The following is a 19381-nucleotide window of genomic DNA, read 5'->3' as shown; positions in this document are numbered from 1 at the left end:
TGCGGTAGGGGTACCCCGTTTCGCCCGTGCGTGGGGCCCATCGCAGGGTAGCGAGCTCCTGCCCGGCTCCCGCTCACATCTGGCTGCCGGTAGCCGGCTGTGCACATCTGGCGGGGAAGGCCCCTTGCTTTAGTCAAGGGGTCCGGTTTAAAAAACTAATCCGATTTTAACGCTAATCCTGTTAACATTGAGATCAGGATTAATTCTGGGTTAATCGGGATAATCCTGACAAAATGTTGAGCATTAGACGTCGGATGAATTATTGCTGCCGTGAGCGGTACGCTTTGAATTTGATGGCGAGGCCAAGGCGGGCGGAGGGGTGGGGGCCGGTGGAGGGGGATGGAGAAACCACGGCACCCTTGGATGGGCGAGACCCATAGTCTGTCCCTTCCTATGGTGCTCAGAGCACCCCGGGCCTCTCATTTCTTCCACCTTTGCTGCTGCAGCCCCAGTTATCTCCATTTTTTCCTCCTGTTCTTCCCAGCTGGGCATCTCCTGGCTCCTCCATCTCGGGAGGCAGGAGCTGGGCTGCTGGAAGTCCCTCCCAGCCCGGAGCTTTGCTGAAGTTCAGCGCTCCTGGCCGGTGGAGCTGATGTGAAACGCTGCACGAGGATGCAGAGGGGCTCAGCTGCATCCGCTTAGCCCCCGCTCGCTGGGAGCAAGCGCCTGAGCCGGGGCGTGTGGGAGGAGGGTGGCACCACAGCCAGGACTGGGACAGCTGGGCTGAAACTGGTTTGAAGCTCAAGAGCTGATACCCAGGCTGGTGGGGCCGGTGGGATGATGCCCAGGTGCTGGGGATGCGGCATCCCGGTTGGGGATGCTCCCCAGCAGGGATCTGCAGCCAGACTGGAGGTGAGGAGGTGTCTGCTGGGGAAGTGTCCCCTTACCTGGGCTCTGCTCCTCTTACAAACACAGCCGGCAGCTCTTCGCTGGCTCGCTCTCTGGGAGCATCAATAATTAAGGAGGAGCGGAGTCTGTGAAGAATGAACGAGTGGGTGAATGAACGGAGCGGTTTGTGATGCGCTGGCACAGGGCTGTTTGCAGAGGGGTCAGTGCCGCGATGGGTGGTGACCAGGCTCCTGATGGTCTGAACTGGGCAGACTGGGGAAGCTCGGGGGAGTTCTTCAGACACCAAATGGAGTGCATTTTGCAAAGCTCCGCTGTCCCGCACCCGGGGACATGAACGGCACAGCCCTCCCCTCTGCAGGAGCCCCTCCAGCTGTGACTGGGGACCGAGGTGCTGGGCTCTCATCCCAGCATCTCCAAGGGAGGGAAGGGCAGGTACCACTTCACCGAGGCCGGAGCTGAGTTACCCCCAGGCTGTTTCTCCCTGACCCTGAGCGTTTGCTCAGTAGGACCAGGCTGGCCTGGCTGAACCCCCCCAGTGATGCTGTGATGGGGTCAGGCGGGCAGAGAAATGGCAGGGGGGAGCACTGCAGGACATGTATCTGGAAATGCCACCCGTGCCTCCCTCCCTCCCCTTCTTCTGTTTCTTTAACAGCTCTCAGAGCTGCTTCAAAAAAAAAAAAAAAAGTTTCAAATTTCAATTAAAATTTTCCTTGGAAACGTGACAGAAGCAGAGCTGCGGGAGGGACAGATGTTGTTTTTCTCCCAGCTTTGCTAACAGCTTTATTCGCCGCTGACCCTCGCCGGCAGCGCCGAGATGAGCGGCCGAGGCTCCGGCCCCGCGTCCCTGCTGCTCCCCGAGGCGGGGGGCCCAGCGGGGCTGGGGTCTGCAGCCCCCCTGGGTGCACCCTCCACTTTTCCAGGCATTGGGAGCGTCCCCCGTCTGTGGGAGAGGCTCTCCCCGTCGAACTCCCCTGGCACAGACACGTTTCTGTAAAGGGTGAGACGGACGACAGGGTGAGCAGTAATGGCTTTAGACTGAAAAAGGGAGATTTAGATGAGATATTAGGAAGAAATTCTTTACTCTGAGGGGGTGAGGCCCTGGCATGGGTTGCCCAGAGGAGTTGTGGCTGCTCCCCGCCCCGGCAGGGTTCAAGGCCAGGTTGGACGGCGCTCGGAGCACCCTGCTCTGGTAGAAGGGGTCCCTGCCCATGGCGAGGGGAGGAACGAGATGCTCTGCAAGGTCCCTTCTGACCCAAACCACTCCATGATTCTCTGAAGAGGCTCAGCTCCGTCCCAGAGCAGCCCGGTGAAGCAGCACTGAGCCTGTGTGTTTGGGGCCGGGGGTTACACCTGCAGTGTCCATGGCAAGGCTTTTCCAGGTGTGGGGAGGGCGAAGGAGCGGTGTCCGCTGTTTTTTCCCCATCCCTTTGTTTCTGAGATCCGTGTACCCAGGGAGTGGTGCGGGCTGGCGGCAGTGATCTGGGTCAGGCTTTTGGAGATGCTCCCCTTCAGCTCTGGCTTGTGAACGTTGCCTGTCCCACCCAGCTGCTGGCACGCTGGCCCTGCCCTGCGGAGCGTGCGCTGCGGTGTCGCGGTCCCCACGCTGCCGGGAGGGGTGGTCCCCTCCAGCTCCAGCGAGCCAGACCCTGGGAATTCACAGAATCACAGAATGGTAGGGGTTGGAAGAGACCTCTGTGGGTCACCCAGTCCAACCCTCCTGCCCAAGCAGGGTGACCTACAGTAGGCTGTAGAGGACCTTGTCCAGGCGGGGCTGGAATATCTCCAGAGAAGGAGACTCCACAGCCTCCCTGGGCAGCCTGGGCCAGGGCTCCGTCAACCTCAGAGGGAAGAAGTTCTTCCTCGGGTTCAGCTGGAGCTTCCTCTGCTTCGGTTTGTGCCCAGTTCAGGGGAGGAAGCCTCAAGCAGCAGCCCAAGGGGATTTGCACACAGGCAGGGGTAGGGATGCAGGTAATGGCTGAGGGAAAGAGATATTTTTATTACATTTTTTTTGTAGGTAGGGGTGGAGAAGACTGATGGAGAGCAAGGGTCCAAGAAGCATCAGGCAGGAGCCCCACATGAGGGGTCCCGTTACCCTCCCATGGCTCTTCCCAGTGCTGGCTCTGAGGGATGCTGTGCCAGGAGGTGGCACAGAAAGGTGTGGTGGCTCACCCTGGTCCGGCAGCAAGAGCCTGGGTGATGACACCCAGCGCAGCTCAGCAACGGCTCGAGCACCCGCAGAGCAGCGATGCCGAAAGGTCCTTCCCCGCTCCCAGCATCGCAGCTGGAGGCCGGTGGGATCTCCCCATCTTTATCACGGGTGCTGAGAGCCCGTCCCGAGAGCTCAGCGCACCGCCAGATGGGACCTGTACTCAGATGCTGGATTAGATGATGAGAGGGGGATTACGAGGAATTAATCCAGATCAGTGTCCAACCAGGGGCTGGAGCCGGGGGTTTATGCACTCGGTAAATAACCGGTTGCGTTGCTTTGCCCAGGGCTGGGCTTGCCAGCCCCGTGCCAGCTGTTTCCCAAGCTGGCCAGAGTGGATTTTCAGGGGCTCTCGCCTTTATCCCCATCATGCGGCGCGGCAGAGGAGACGCGAACAGACCGGAGCCGTGGCAGAGAGCACCGCGGCTGCCCGGCACCGTTGCAGGGCTCCGTCCACCCGTGCCAGGGCGATGCCCGGCCAGCCCCGACGCGCTGCAGCGCATCGTCCCTGCGAATGGGGCAGGACAGGCCGTGAGCTGGGGGGGCTGGGGGCTGCCACCAGACCCAGGCCTGCAGCCGCTGCCCAACGCAGCCCGGGCTGCTTCGCCTGGTGATGGCAGAGTCCTGGGGAGAGGCTGCGCTCGGGGCCAGACGCTGCCTGTGGCGTTAGCATGGCGAGGGCTCATCCATCCCAGCTGCGAGTACAGGTCTGTATCGGTGCTTGCGGGCTGTGCTCTGGCTGTGCCGGCTGGTTTTGGGGAGGGGAGAGGGGCTGGCCTCTCTGCCGGGACAGGCTGCAGAGTACGAGGATGGAGAGGGGACTGGAGCATCTCTCCTACGAGGAGAGGCTGAGGGAGCTGGGCTTGTTCAGCCTGGAGAAGAGAAGGCTGCGAGGGGACCTTAGAAATGCCTCTAAATATCTGCAGGGTGGGTGTCAGGAGGACGGGGCCAGACTCTTTCCAGTGGTGCCCAGCGACAGGACAAGGGGCAATGGGCACAAACTGAAGCAGAGGAAGTCCAGCTGAACCCGAGGAAGAACTTCTTCCCTCTGAGGGTGACGGAGCCCTGGCCCAGGCTGCCCAGAGGGGCTGTGGAGTCTCCTTCTCTGGAGATATTCCAGCCCCGCCTGGCCGCGGTGCTGTGCAGCCTGCTGTGGGTGACCCTGCTTGGGCAGGGGGGTGGGCTGGGTGACCCACAGAGGGTCCTGCCAACCCCTGCCATGCTGGGATTCTGGGATTCTGTGGGAAGAGGAGCCGTGTGCCCTGGGCACGTGTCAGTGGGGTGCTCAGGGACCCCCCCCTTCTGCTGCCTGGTCTCCTTGTTGCAAATAATATTCCTACCATGGCTGAAACACCCCTGGGCACTGCAGGTTGCTGCGTGCTGGTGTGTGATGCACAGAGGGGTCAGGCAGAAACAGGTCTGAAATGGCTGCTTTCTTCTCGGGTCGAGCCTGACACGGCCCTCGGAGCCCGCCGTGGGTAGGAGCGAGGTGCTGGTGGGGGCTCGGCTGTCACCGCTGTGACAAATCCTCTGCTCCGTCTCCGAGGGTCGCTTTGCCGGGTCAGGTTTGCTGCCCGGCTTGGGAAGTGAGTGGGAATATTAATGAGCTCCGGTGGCTTTGAGTTTTGCACAGGAACCGCTGCAGAGTGCCCTGCTCCATCCCGGGGCAGGATCCTTTCCCCACGCATTTTTTCCTCGTTTTTTTTTTTTTCCTCCTATATTCTTTGAAGTGCCCTGCGGGAGGTCCAGAGCTGCTCCTCTGTGCCAGCTCTCCCAGCTCCGCTCCCTCCGAGCCCCTTCTGCCACCCTCCTCTGTGCCCCTGCTCCCTCCCATCCTCTCCTGAGCTCTCCCCCTCTTCCCTGCACCCATCTCAGCTCTCTTGCCCCTGCTCCAGCGGGATGACTGCCGTGCCCATCACCGCTGGGTCCAGGGGGACAGCCCCGCTCCTCGCCTGGGTCCCCCCAGCACCGCTGGCACCTTGGCTCCTTCCCTCCCTCCCTCCGGCCCTGAGCCTTCAGCCTGCAAAGCTGGGGAGGAGAATATCGGCGAGGGGTATGGAAGAAGGGAGGGAAGGATGGGGACGAGAAGAAGGGAGGGGAGAGAAGGAGGAGAGAAGAATCCTTATCGAGCCAGGCAGATATAATGAAGCTGCTTCAGCACTGACAGTAAGGGGATTGTTGGGAGTTTGAGGAGCTAAAAGAATCACTTAATTGTATCTTTTTTTAGCTCTGGGGAGATAAAAGACAAAAGCCCCCACGTCTCCCCCTGTTCCCCATCCCATAGGAGGCTCCCGGGGAGGCGCGGAGGGGCTGGGGATGCTCCCGTCCCCGCCGGCGTGGGGATTGCTCCCACGAGGGGCCTGGGGGGAGCCGGCTGCTTTGCAGGTGGGCTTTCTCTGGGAGAACCACCAGAACAGCACCCGCGGTGCCCTCCCAGGGCGCAAAGCTTCGCTGATGCTTCTGCACCGGCGCCAGTCCCTCTGCTCGGGCACGCGGGAGGCTCCCAGGGGCTTGGATCCGCTCCCTGGCAGACAGCAAGCGGGTCTCTTCCCCAGGGCAGGCTGCGGTCACCCCGACCTTGCTGCTGGTCACCCCGGCCTTGGTGCCCATCGCCCCGTCCTTGGTGCCCATCGCCCCGTCCGCCGCAGCTCTGCCCTCCCGACAGCGAGCTGCTCCCACTCACGGTGCCAGCCGGGGCCGGAGCTCCGGCACCGCTGCCCTGCGACCTTGGGCAGCTTTTGTTTTGCCGTCGGGCAGCTGCGCTCCTTCGCCTTCCCTTCGTGCTCTGCCCATGGACTCGCTGCTTCCCACGCTCCGAGCCGTGGTGCGGGGCAGGCGCCGGGACCCCGGGCTCGGGGGAGAAGCTGCTGCTCCCCGTGAGCTGGGGGCTGAGCCAGCCCTTTCCCGACGGCTCCAGCGCACGCTGCCATGGCAGGAATCAGCCGGGCGCCGCATGAACCCCGTGCTGTGACGCTGGCTCTGCGAGAAATGGGTCATCGCCCAGCGTGGCATCGCCGCGGCGCAGGGACAGCGAGCGGGAGAGCTGCGCGTCCCCCTGCCCCCAGCCCCTCGCTGCCGCCGTGGGTGGGTTTCGGATGCCGCAGGGAAAGAGCTCGGTGCCCGCAGGGAACGTTGGGCTCTTCCGAAGCTGCAGCAGCCCCAGCCCTTTGCGTGGGGGTCTGGGCTGAGGAAAACTGCCCCTTTGGGGGCAGAACTGAGAAGCAGGGGGCAAAAAGCCTTTGCTCCCAGGCTGGGGGGCTAGGATGGGGTTTGGTCACAGAATCACAGAATCACAGAATCACAGAATCACAGAATCACAGAATAGTAGGGGTTGGCAGGGCCCTCTGTGGGTCACCCAGCCCAACCCCCTGCCCAAGCAGGGTCACCCACAGCAGGCTGCACAGCACCGCGGCCAGGCGGGGCTGGAATATCTCCAGAGAAGGAGACTCCACAGCCTCCCTGGGCAGCCTGGGCCAGGGCTCCGTCACCCTCAGAGGGAAGAAGTTCTTCCTCGGGTTCAGCTGGAGCTTCCTCTGCTTCAGTTTGTGCCCATTGCCCCTTGTCCTGTCGCTGGGCACCACTGAACAGAGTCTGGCCCCGTCCTCCTGACCCCCACCCTGCAGATATTTGTAGGCATTTCTAAGGTCCCCTCTCAGCCTTCTGTTCTCCAGGCTGAACAAGCCCAGTTCCCTCAGCCTCTCCTCGTAGCAGAGATGCTCCAGTCCCCTCACCATCCTCGCAGCCCTCTGCTGGGCTCTCTCCAGTAGCTCCTCATCTTTCTTGAACTGGGGAGCCCAGAACTGGACACAGTACTGCAGATGGGGCATCACCAGGGTCACCCCCCCGCAAGGCGCTGCTGCAGCAGCTGGGGTTTGTCCTGCAGCCCCAGCGCGTGGCCGCAGCCGGCGGCGTGCGGAGCAGTGCCCTGGGTGGGGGACGGGTGCCAGCATCGATCCTCGCCATGGTCCGGCCGTGGGGGTTTGGTACGCAGCAGGGTGAAGGAGGGCGAGGCCTTCGGGTGGGAGATGCTCCCGGCGCGGGAGGGTGTCGCGATCGTCGTCCTGTGCTCCGTGCTTGACCGTTGCAGCCGTTGGTGTCTCCTGCTCGGCTGCGGTGCGTGACACGGTCTGGTCCAGACGGGGAGCACCATCCCCTTCCAGAGACGGTGGCGAGGGTTTGAGGTTTATTTTCATCCTGCATTGGGTTTAAAGCTCAGCCCGCGCACCCTGAGCACGGGCTCTGACGGGCACCCAGGGAGCCGGAGCCTTGCGTGTCCCCAGGATTGGGGCAGCCCCCCCCCTGCAGCTCCACATCTCCCCCTCCTCTGGGTGGGCAGCGGGGCAGTGTTCGGCGGGGTGACACGCTGCCCCATGACAGCGGGGACATCCATCCCATCGATGTGGGCACTGGCGCAGGCAGGTCCGGGCACGGTTCATCCCAGGGTGGCACCCAGCAAGGCAGGATTGGGTCCCACCAAAGCGTCTGGGGTGCATTAGGAGGAGTGTGGGCAGCAGGTCCAGGGAGGTTCTCCTCCCCCTCTGCTCTGCCCTGGTGGGGCCCCATCTGCAGTGCTGTGTCCAGTGCTGGGCTCCCCAGTTCAAGAAAGATGAGGAGCTACTGGAGAGAGCCCAGCGCAGGGCTACGAGGATGAGGAGGGGACTGGAGCATCTCTCCTACGAGGAGAGGCTGAGGGAGCTGGGCTTGTTCAGCCTGGAGAAGAGAAGGCTGAGAGGGGACCTTAGAAATGCCTCTAAATATCTGCAGCGTGGGGGTCAGGAGGACGGGGCCAGACTCTGTTCAGTGGTGCCCAGTGACAGGACAAGGGGCAACGGGCACAAACTGAAGAAGAGGAAGCTCCAGCTGAACCCGAGGAAGAACTTCTTCCCTCTGAGGGTGACGGAGCCCTGGCCCAGGCTGCCCAGGGAGGCTGTGGAGTCTCCTTCTCTGGAGATATTCCAGCCCCGCCTGGCCGCGGTGCTGTGCAGCCTGCTCTGGGTGACCCTGCTTGGGCAGGGGGTTGGGCTGGGTGACCCACAGAGGGCCCTGCCAACCCCCAATATTCTGTGATTCTGTGATTCTGTGATTCTGTGGGAAGAGGAGCCGTGTGCCCTGGGCACGTCTCAGCTGGGTGACCCACAGAAGTCCCTTCCAGCCCCTACCACCCTGGGATTCTGTGATCTCCAGGGGTCTGGGCACCCATTTTAGCCTCCACAGTGATGGATGAAGCTGCATGAAAGTGCCAGGTCTCGACACGCTCGGGGTGTGTCGTGGCCTTGGTGACTGTGATCACCCCCCCCCCGCTCCGGGAGGGCTGGGAGTGCTGTGCGTGGGGCTGGGGGGGGCAGAGCTGCTCCGGGCGCTGCCGTGCCCGTCGCAAGGCAGGGTGTGTGGGGGCCGAGCTGTCAGTTAACGCATTATCTTATAGCAGGAGAAGTCATTAGCGAGGCAGAGCAATAAAAAACAATTCCCTTGGAGTCGGCTCATTAATGGTCTGCTGGAGGCCAAGGACGGAGCAGCCGCCGCGCTCCCCCCTCGCCGGGCACCTCGGCTCCCCGCGGCCGCAGGGCTCCACGGGCAGCAGGGCCAGGGTGGCCGAAATGGCAAGAACCAGCAGAGACCCCCGCCATGGCACTTGGGGTCCCCCCTCACACCGCGGGGTCTGTCCTTTCCAGCTCGCCCAGCGTCCTGCGCTGGCCCTGGGTCTGCGGGGGTCCTGCACCCAGCAGTGGAGGGTCCTGAGCCCCTGCCTGGCAGTGAGGGGTGCCGGGGAGGGGGCTGGCTCTCGTCACGGTGCCAGTGAGGACTTTGGGGGGCCGCAGGGACCCTGCTCGGGCTGGGAGAGCCATCCCCTGAGCACACTGCGCTGAGCAGCGGGCCAGAATGGTCCCTTCTGGGCTAAAAAGCCATTAATTTCCATCTTGCCCTTTTTTTGCCTTTTTTTTTCTTTTTTTTGACTAATGCCATAATTAGCTCCATCAGATGAGCTTAATTACTTGAGGTCAGCTGCAACCCCGGGGCAGAGGCAGAAGGTAGGAGGGGTCCTGGCTCACCTAGAGCAGGGCAGCTCTCCCACCGCCTGGCTTCTGCCCTGGGGTGTTGTGCTGTGGGGACCGTGGTGAGTTGGGGTGTTGTGCTCTGGGGGCTGTGGGGACCACGATGTCTTGGTGTGTTGTGCTATAGGGACTGTGGTGCCTTGGGGTGTTGTGCTGTGGGGGCTGTAGGGACCATAGTGCTTTGGGGTGTTGGGCTGTAGGGACCACGATGCCTTGGTGTGTTGTGCTATAGGGGCTATAGGGACCGCGGTGTGTTGGGGTGTTGTGCTCTGGGGGCTGTAGGGACCATGGTGTGTTGGGGTGTTGTGCTCTGGGGGCTGTAGGGCCCGTGGCGCGATGGGGTGACGCGCAGAGGCACACACACCGTAACAACCCTTAGCAACAAGGATGCTGCGTGGCAACGCGGTCGCTGCCGTCCTGTCGCACCACGGGGAGGGGGAGGCAGCGATTTCCCCCCCTTGGCTAAATCAATTTTTTTCTCATGATTATTTTCTCCAGACAAAACAGGTCCTGGGAAGGGGGGGTGTGAGCCAACGACCTTTTGTCACCTCGTGCGAAAGCTCCACGGCTTTTAAAGTGCAGCCTGGATGTGGGGTCGGGTTGGGGGGTTTTGGGGGGGGAGCAGAGAGGGACGGATGGAGAGGGGGCAGGGAGAGACCCCACTGGCACCGAGCAGGGGAAGGAGCAGGGAGGAGGGGGCTGCCAGGAGGGCAGAGCCGGGCTGAGGTGCAGCCCTGGTGCTGTGGGTCACATCCTGGCCACATGCTGCCTGCCCCGTCCCCACGCTTCCCTGTGTCCCGGGATCTGTCCTGGGTCGGGAGCTGGGGGACGGCACCGCGCAGCCGGAGGTGGGGGACCACAAGCCCGCAAGGTTTCCCAGGCGAGGAGCCCCAAAAGGCTCCTCGCCCCAAAAGGTTTTTGGGATGAGGAGCCCCAAAAACCAGCTGCCACACCCCAAAGACCTGCACGGCGTGAACATGGGGGAGAGGAGACTGGGTCTCTCCATCGCCTCCTGCTCACCACAGCTTCCCTGACCCGCTGCGAAGCCCCCTGGGGCTGGGGCTGGGGCTGGAGGATGCAGGATGCGCTGGCCCGGGCTCGGTCCAGCCCCGCTTCCCGTGCTTGATGTGAGACTTCAAGCATCCGCGCTGCCAGCGTGCTTTGTGCTCAGACAACAACAACAGAACTAAGCAGGCCATTTTCCAGCAATTAGCTACAGCGAGAACATTTCAAGTCCTAGCCAACGCCACCCTGCAGGATTAATTAAATCTTCCAATTAATGGCTAATTTAAAGGATGATGATGGCTGTTATCATTTCATATTGATTTCTCTTTTCGGTCTTAAAATAGAGCCGTTGTCCCTTCCACGCCGCCTTTTCCACACCCCAGGAGCTGTTTGTTCTCTCTGTTCCGTTTGCCGGCGTTGAACATTTGTCTGGAAAATCCAGCCTGGTGTTTCGGGGTGTTGACGGGCAGCATTCGCGCCGGTACCCGTGGCAAGGGGACCCGGCTGCGTGTCTGGAGATGCTGGTGCAGAAAGCCCATCTCTGTAGCCTGAACTTTTACGCAGTGGATATACGCTTGGCCATGTGAAATTGGACTCCTGGCATATTAAATTTTTACTGCTATAAACTCAAACCCATTACTTTCCCCCGGCTCAGGCAGCCCATAAACCTTGCCGCTGCTTTGCTTCCAGAATAAGCCGGGCATTTATGTTTCCCGGGAGCTGGTTCATTGGCGTAATGGATGTGTAACCTCCTGTAATTGCTAAGGTTATTCCAGTGCTTGCATGCGAGCCCCGGCTCTGTGGCCAGCGAGCCAGCGCTGGTTTTATTTCGAGTGGGTTGCTGGTGGGGGAACTCAAAGGCACCTGGAACGGCACCAGGAGGCTTTGAAATGGAGAGTGCTGCGAGCCTGAAGCGGAAAAAGTGAGAGAGCAATTGCAGGAGGCAAGGTGACTGTAAATGCTTGTACATGCTTAGAGCAGGAGATGGAGGAGGCCTCGAGCTGGCACCGTGTCTGAACCGTGTCGGTGTGCTGACTCAGCTGGGGATCTGGCACTGAGCATCCCTGGATGAGGCTCAGCCTCACCCGAGCCGCTCCGTCCCGGCACCGAGCATCCCTGGATGCGGCTCAGCCTCACCTGAGCTGCTCCATCCCAGCACTGAGCATCCCTGGATGCGGCTCAGCCTCACCTGAGCTGCTCCGTCCCAGCACTGAGCATCCCTGGATGCGGCTCAGCCTCACCTGAGCTGCTCCATCCCGGCACCGAGCATCCCTGGATGAGGCTCAGCCTCACCTGAGCTGCTCCATCCCGGCACCGAGCATCCCTGGATGAGGCTCAGCCTCACCCGAGCCGCTCCGTCCCAGCACCGAGCATCCCTGGATGCGGCTCAGCCTCACCTGAGCTGCTCCATCCCGGCACCGAGCATCCCTGGATGAGGCTCAGCCTCACCTGAGCTGCTCCATCCCAGCACTGAGCATCCCTGGATGCGGCTCAGCCTCACCTGAGCTGCTCCGTCCCAGCACTGAGCATCCCTGGATGCGGCTCAGCCTCACCTGAGCTGCTCTGTCCCAGCATCGGCTCCGGAGGAAACATGGGAGCAGCACATGGCTGCATCCAGGGGAGCGGACCGGGGCTGGGGTACCCAGCACAGCTCTGCTCTGACCTCTCCCCTCTCCCCTTCCAGACGAGGAGCTCCCGGCACTCCCAGGGCTCCCAGCCCGGCTTGGCCGATCAAGCCAAACTCTCCTTTGCCTCGGCTGAATCCCTGGAAACCATGTCGGAAGCGGAGCTACCCCTGGGGTTCAACAGGATGAACCGGTTCCGGCAGAGCTTGCCCTTGTCCCGGTCCACCAGCCAGACGAAGCTGCGGTCCCCAGGTACCCTCGGGGCTCTGCGTCCCCGGGAAGGGCAGCATGAACCTGCTTGGCCACCACCAAACATCTCTGCCCATTTCTGCGGGCAGCCGCCGGCGTGTGCCGGGCGCGGGGTTGGTTTGTACCTGCCCAAATGACCGCAGGAGGAGTGGGGAGCACTGCACGCTGCGCGGGTTGGCCGAGGGGGATGAGCTGCCTTCGGCCTCGCTGCTCCAGGGTGAGGTTGGGTGGCCTAGAGACCTCCAAGCTGGTGGGGAAACCTGCATTGCTGGCCTCAGCACGTCTGCAGCGTCGCGTGGAGAAGGGACGTGGGCGCACCTCACCGCTTTCTGCTCCCTCTGCTTCCAGGGGTCCTTTTCCTGCAGTTTGGGGACGAGACGAGGCGCGTCCACATCACCCACGAGATCAGCAGCATGGACACCCTGCACGCCCTCATCGTCCACATGTTCCCCCAGAAGCTCACCATGGGGATGCTGAAGTCTCCCAACACTGCCATCCTCATCAAGGACGAGTCGCGCAATGTCTTCTACGAGCTGGAGGATGTCCGGTGAGCGCGGGGGGCTCAGAAATCCACCACAGATTGATGTTTTTCCTTTCTTTTAAGAGCATCATGAGCAAGGAAATTAGTGGGATGGAAGCAGAATCGTAGAATCATGGGTTGGAAAAGACCTCTAAGATCATCGAGTCCAACCATCCACCCAACACCATCATTCCTACTAAACCATAGCCTGAAGTGCCGCATCTACACGTTTTTTGAACCCCTCCAGGGATGGGGACTCCACCACCTCCCTGGGCAGCCTGGTCCCATGCCTGACCACTCTTTCAATAATTAAATTTTTCCTAATACCCAATCTAAACCTCCCCTGACGCAGCTTGCGGCCGTTGCCTCTCGTCCTATCGAGGACGGATGGGTGGGTGGGTGCGGGTGTGGCCCGGTGGCTGGGAGATGCTGGGGGCTCGGCGGCTGCCTGCCTGGGTGCTCACGGCTCTGCCTCTCCTCTCAGCGATATCCAGGACCGAAGTATCATTAAAATCTACCGGAAAGAGCCGCTCTACGCCTCCTTCCCAGCCTCGCACATCACCAACGGGGACCTGAGGGTGAGACGGGACGGGGTGTCATGGGGAGAGCCTGCGGTGTGGGTGCACCTGGGTGGGCTGGGACCAGTAACCGGGAGAAGGCGATGGAGATGGACTGGTAGTTGCTTGTGTTTGTGGAAGAAGTAATGACCGCGATTCATCTTGCCCGCTTCCAGCGTTGTTAAGTGTTCTTTTGAGAGAATGGATGTTTGAGGCCTGACAGCGGGGTAATAAACATGATAATTAGGGGATTCATCAGAATAACTCATCCCGCTCCCGGACGGGAAGGAGGGGGCGGCCATTTGCCAAGGCCAGCTGAAGGTGCAGGACCTGCGTCCTTGGTCCTTGGAGGGGTGCAGCGCGGCAGGGTCCCGGCCAGGCAGAGCAAGGGCAGGGGGCCAGCCCCAAGGGACACGGTGCTGACCCCCCCCTGCCCCTTTCCACAGAGGGAGATGGTGTACACCTCCAGGGAGTCGTCTCCCACCCGCCGGCTGAACAACATGTCCCCGGCTTCCCACCTCGCCTCCGGCTCGCCGCCGCCGGTGCTCCAGTCCTCCTCGCCGTCCCGCTCCCGCATGTCCTACAGCGGGGGCCGCCCGCCCTCCTACGCCGGCAGCCCCGTCCATCATGGCGAGCGTCTCTCCAGCCTGCCGCCCGCCCAGGGGGTCTCGCCCAGCCCCAGCGCCATCCTGGAGCGCCGGGACGTGAAGCCGGATGAGGACCTGGCCGGGAAGAACGTGATGCTGGTGAAGAACGAGGGGCTGTACGCCGATCCCTACGGCATGGTGCACGAGGGCCGGCTCAGCATCACCTCCACCCAGTCCCTGGCTGGCATGGGAGACCCTTTTGGCTACTCGGGGGGGCTGTACAAGCGGGGCTCCGTTCGCTCCCTCAGCACCTACTCGGCGGCCGCCTTGCAGACGGAGCTGGAGGACAGCCTGTACAAGCCCAACGCGCCCATTTACACCGACACGTACGGACCCGGCTTGGGCTTCCGCATGGCCCCCTCCTCCCCGCAGAAGATGGCTGACGGCCGGCTGGTGGACGTGCAGCCGGGGCAGAGCCCGCACAGCCCCTACTCGGGACCCCCCAGCCGCTCCTCGCCCGTCCGTCAGTCCTTCCGCAAGGACTCCTGCTCCTCCGTCTTCATGGAGAGCCCCGTCAACAAGCCCCGCAACCCCAGCTCCTCCGGCCCCCCGGAGCTGTTCCCTGGCCCCAGCGATCGCCCGCTCTCAGGGTTCGGCTCCCCTGGACCGGCCAAGGACACGGAAACAAGGTGAGATGGGGTGCAGGAGGAAGCCCACCGTGGATACGAGCTTTGCTGCTCGCGTGGTCCTCCATCGGTGCAGCTGGGGAGGTAGAGGAAGAGCGGAGGAAGGCTTTGGCTTGTCCCTGCTGCAGCAGAGGTGCTGGGATGGGTAAAGGAGCACCCAGTTGTACAGGGCTGACTGGAGCGACTGGGGATAGCGGGAGGCAAGAAGAGGGGGGGAATGGAGAGGGTGGGTGCAGCTGGTGACAGCAGCGCTGCCGCCTCCCCAGGGTCCCTCCTGGGACTCGCAGGGACCCGGTGGTGGGTGCGGGCGAGGCCGGGACAAGCATGAGGGTGCGTGCGGTGCCGGAGCCAGCTCCTCACCCAGCCCCTCGCCCTTCCCCACGGCAGGGAGCGGATGGAGGCCATGGAGAAGCAGATCGCCAGCCTGACGGGGCTGGTGCAGAGCGCCCTGCTCCGCGGCTCCGAAGCCGAGACCCCCAGGTAAGGAGCGGGACGGCGGGCGTGGGACCCCGGGGTCTGTTGCGGGGAGGGGGATGCCTCCAGCTGGACTGTTTGCTGCCGAGGCGGGGGGCTCCTGCCCCCCCCCCGGGGGCTGCCAGCCCCTGCCATGCCCCTATGGCCCCCTGAGCTGGTGAGGACGGAGGTGCCTGGTCCACGCTCGCTCCCCTCCTCTCTTTCGTTGCAGCGAGAAGACAGAAGCCACCAATGGCGGGACCCCCCCGTCAGCGTGTAAGTGACTGGAGAGCCAGCCCCCCACCCCGCAGCACCCCCTCCTGCTGCCCATGGCTGCTGGGAGTCCCAGGGTGGGCGCAGGGGTTCTACAGCCCCCACCGTGTGCTGGCACCCAGCGGGACCCCCCCATCCTGCTAAGGGGCAGCTCCGGGGTGGCCTCTCCGTGGAGCCGGCGTGGGGGTGGTGTGGATGGGATAGTTTTGGAGACCACCCAGAACTGCTGGACCGAAGCACGGGGTGGGGAAAGAGGGGTCTTTCCTGGGAAAGCAGAGAAGCGGAGTCTGCAGCCTCCCCCGGGGTGGGATGTCTCCCCTCAGCAGCCCCCGCTTGCCCTCCCGCAGCGACCAGCCGCAGCGGCATGGGGACACCGGTGCCCGCGCCCCCGCCGCCCTCCGCCACCAGCACGCCGGCCGGGCAGCCCACGGCCATCACCCGCTTGCACATGCAGCTGCACCTCCACGACCTGCAGCAGAACGCCAGCGACCTCCGCAACCAGCTGCAGCAGCTCAAGAAGCTGCAGGTGGGTACCGGGGGGGGGGACCCCAACCTGGCCCAGCTCTTACTGGGGTGGCTGCAGCCCCAGAGCGGGGAAAATCCCCCTTTCCTGGTGACTTTGCGTGGGGCTGGGTGTGGGGGAGCGAGGGGATCCCTCCCCACCCTGAGCTCAGAGCTGTCCCCAGCAGTGGCCCCACCGGTCCCCGTCCGAGGGGGGGACCTTGCCCAGCCTGAATCCCCCCTCCTCATCCCCGCAGCTGCAGAACCAGGAGACGGTGAAGACGATGCTGCGGCGGACGGAGACGGAGATCAGCGTGCGGGTGACGGACACCATGCGCAAGCACGAGGACCCCCTGCAGCGCCAGCGCAGCTTGGTGGAAGAGGAACGGCTCCGGTACCTCAACGAGGAGGAGCTCATCACCCAGCAGCTCAAGTGAGCCGGGGCTGGGTCTATGGGTGGGCAGGGGGTCCTCGCATGCTGACCTCCATGGGTGTAAACCAGCAGCTCTGCACGCTGCTAGGTCATGTCCTCGACCACGTGTCTAGCATGAGGAGGGGTCCCCAGCCCCGTGGTCCTCTCCCCTCTGCTGCACGGGGACCTGCCATGCTGGCCACCGCCGGGGTCCCCAGCATCGCGGTGACGCCCCTGCCCTGCCTTTGTGCTCACAGTGACCTGGAGAAGTCGGTGGAGAAGATCCAGAAGGATTTGGCCCACAACCACCGGCTCATCCCTGTGCAGGAGCTGGAGGAGAAGGCGGTGGTGCTCAAGCAGCTGGGGGAGACGCTGACAGACCTCAAGGGTGAGGAGGTGGCCGGATCCGGGACAGGGTGCATCTCCCTGCTCCATGTTCAGCTGTGGGGAGGGCTGGGGGGCACAGGGCAGAGGTAGGAGCAGCTCCACTTTCCCACAGCCTTTCCGTAAAGTCAGGCTGATGCTGGGCAGCTGGGATGGTGACCCGAGCACCGAGCGGGGAGCCAGGAGCAACTGCTCCATGTCAGCCCCTGCCACCGAGTCCCCAGGGTCCTGGGTACCAAGCCCCCAGCTCCAGGACGGTGTTTGGTGGCCGTGGATGTGGAGGGGGCACCTTCAGGGGCTAAGATTGGTGCCTGCGGGTGGGCAGAGGAGGGATGGTGGGCATGGGGAGCAGGAGAGACACCAGCCCAGGCTCCCCAGCATTCATCCTGCTCCATCTGGGAGGGTGTCCTTGCCATGGCTGTGATGGCTGGGGTGGTTTTGGCAAGCGTGGGGTCTCCTGGCACTGCCAGCCGGGCACTGGGAGGGGTTCCCTGGCGCAAACAGGGCCCTGGTGACCCCCCCACTCTCCCACCCCAGCCCAGTTCCCCAGCCTGCAGAGCAAGATGCGGGTGGTGCTGCGGGTGGAGGTGGAAGCCGTCAAGTTCCTCAAGGAAGAGCCGAACCGCCTCGATGGTCTGCTCAAACGCTGCAAGACGGTGACGGACACCCTCGCCCAGATCCGCAGGTGAGCCCCGAGCCCGGCCCTGGCCCCGCAGCCCCCCCAGCCCTTGCCCTGACCGCCCGCCAGATAGTCACATCTTCTGCTCTTTAGGAGAACCTTGGAGCCAGTCCTTTCAGTTGTCTCTGTGCCCTCTGCATGTGTGCCCTTGTCCTCACTGTGTTATGGATGCACATCCCAAGGGCTGTTGAATAAAGGCTCATTTTTCTGTGAAGGAACTAAAAAATGGTTCTCTCAACTGAAAAATGGACCCCTCCAGTGTGCATGTGGGAACCCCTCTTTCTAACCTGACTTTTCCTTAGCACCTTGAAAAACAGCGTGGTTGTATATCCCCATAGAAAGGGCAACCCTTGGCGTGGTAAGAAATCCCTTTGCTGAGGAGCAAAAAAAAAATGTTCTGCGGGAGAAAAATCATCTTCCAGCTCTAATGCTAGCGGCAGGCTGGGCCGCGCGCCGTGGCTGAGCCCCCCCGCCTCCTCCCGTGGCGAGACCTCGCGGGATGGCTTGCGGCTCGGCCGCGCTGCGGGAGGGATGCTCGGGCTCGTCGCTAGCCTGGTTTGCTACGGAAACGAGCTCGTGCGAAACCTGCCTGCCTGTCATTCCCCAGCCCTAAGAACTCCTGCATCCAAAGGGCGATTTCAGCCAGGTTTGGCAGAGGAGCAGCATTCGGAGGGATCCAGTTGCCCGTGAGGTTCATGGAAGTGGACAGCCGGGTAGAGTAGCCACCAGATGAGGCTGTAGCATGAAGTCCAACCCTTTTCTAGACATCAGAGAACCTAAACCTTCAGCCGTATAATGCGGAGTTGCAGGAGAGCAAGTTTCTCGTGGCGTGGCTTGGAGAGGGTGCAGCAGCCCCCCGTGCCGTGCAGCCACCTTCGCTCTCTCCCTGGCAGGCAAGTGGACGAGGGCGTGTGGACCTCCCCCAGCACCCTCAGCCAGTCCCCCAAGAAGGTGGCCCCCGAGACGGACTTCAGCAAAGGGCTGGATCTGGAGATGCCCACCAGCCCCCCCGTGAGCCTCCACCACCTGACGGCTGCCACCGAGACCCTGGGCATGCCCAGCTTCGGGCACAGCCCCCCCCAGACCCAGACCCACCCTTCCAAGAGCAATAACCCTTCCCGAGCTCCGGAGATGGTGCCCGCCAAGACCCAGACGGGCCCAGAGACCCCCAGCAAGAAGAGCGCGGACAAAGCTGTGTCCGTGGAGGTGAGAGCCTGGGGTGGGTTCCTCAGCTTGGGGGCTCTTCTACAGGGTCTGTTGGAGGGCTGGAACCCCTCTGCTGGGAGGAAAGGCTGGGAGAGCTGGGGCTGGGCAGCCTGGAGAGGAGAAGGCTGCGGGGAGACCTTAGAGCAGCCTGGCAGTGCCTGGAGGGGCTGCGAGAGAGCTGGAGAGGGGCTGTGACAAGGGCATGGAGTGACAGGACAAGGGGTGATGGCTTCAAGCTGAAAGAGGGGAGATGTAGATGGGATGTAAGGAGGAAATTCTTCACCATGAGGGTGGTGAGACACTGGCATGGGTTGCCCAGAGGAGCTGTGGCTGCCCCCTCCCTGGCAGGGTTCAAGGCCAGGTTGGACGGGGCTCGGAGCACCCTGCTGTGGTGGAAGAGGTCCCTACCCATGGCAGGGGGGGGACCAAGATGCTCTACAAGGTCCCTTCCAACCCAAACCGTTCTGTGATTCTATCCGTATGTCTCCCAGCTGAAACTGGGAACAGGAACTGGGTCCATCCTCCTCCTTGCTGGGTTTGTAGGGTCTGGAGGGTGGGGAGCCCCAGCTGATGCTGCAGCCTCGGGACCACCCCTCAGTTGCAGCCTGGGGAAGGGGGCAACGCTGGCCCCCTGTCCTCTCCCGGGCTCGGCAGCGGGCTGGGGTCTGGCAGCAGGGCGGTGGGACACATCCTGCCTGCTCGGGCAGGAGAAGCTGCCGTGTGGCCGGGGCTGCAGCGGGCTCTGCCTGCTGCCACAGGCTGCCGAGCGGGACTGGGAGGAGAAGCGGGCAGCGCTGACCCAGTACAGTGCCAAGGACATCAACCGGCTCCTGGAGGAGACGCAAGCCGAGCTGATGAAGGCCATCCCCGACCTGGAGTTCGCTGCCAAGCACAAGCAAGGCACGGGCAGCGGCAGCGCCGCCTCCACGCCCGAGCACAAGCCCTCCAAGCCGCAGCACGCGCCGAAGTCGGGGGGCAAGGGGGACCCCAACGGCCGCAGGGGCTCAGGTATGGCGTGGGGAGGGCAGGGGTCCGCATCCTGATCCCAGGGCTGGGGAGAGGGGTGTCTGATCCTGCGTGTGCCCTGGCTGTGCCATCACCTGGGGTCTGGGGTGCTGCCCCGCAGGGAGGTTTGA

The 19381-nt window shown here is 62.9% G+C and overlaps 1 protein-coding gene across 15 annotated transcripts in view; it reads left to right on the top strand.

The window, feature by feature from the left end:
* The window catches only part of SRCIN1 (SRC kinase signaling inhibitor 1), an 84365-nt gene that overhangs the window by 52569 nt on the left and 12415 nt on the right, over window positions 1–19381 (top strand). For all 15 annotated transcript variants that reach the window (XM_075443464.1, XM_075443462.1, XM_075443468.1 and 12 more), the window contains 12 exons: window positions 11798–11990; window positions 12336–12534; window positions 12992–13085; window positions 13511–14340; window positions 14725–14817; window positions 15023–15066; window positions 15411–15589; window positions 15822–15997; window positions 16234–16364; window positions 16898–17045; window positions 17933–18245; window positions 19004–19253. In XM_075443464.1, the coding sequence (XP_075299579.1) occupies window positions 11798–11990; window positions 12336–12534; window positions 12992–13085; window positions 13511–14340; window positions 14725–14817; window positions 15023–15066; window positions 15411–15589; window positions 15822–15997; window positions 16234–16364; window positions 16898–17045; window positions 17933–18245; window positions 19004–19253 (2650 nt within the window). The remainder of the gene's footprint in view (window positions 1–11797; window positions 11991–12335; window positions 12535–12991; window positions 13086–13510; window positions 14341–14724; window positions 14818–15022; window positions 15067–15410; window positions 15590–15821; window positions 15998–16233; window positions 16365–16897; window positions 17046–17932; window positions 18246–19003; window positions 19254–19381) is intronic.

This window comes from Opisthocomus hoazin, chromosome 26, assembly GCF_030867145.1.
Source record: "Opisthocomus hoazin isolate bOpiHoa1 chromosome 26, bOpiHoa1.hap1, whole genome shotgun sequence".
NCBI lineage: Eukaryota > Metazoa > Chordata > Aves > Opisthocomiformes > Opisthocomidae > Opisthocomus > Opisthocomus hoazin.
The sequence above is the reverse complement of the archived record's forward strand: the minus strand, read 5'-3'. Positions and strand labels throughout refer to the sequence as shown.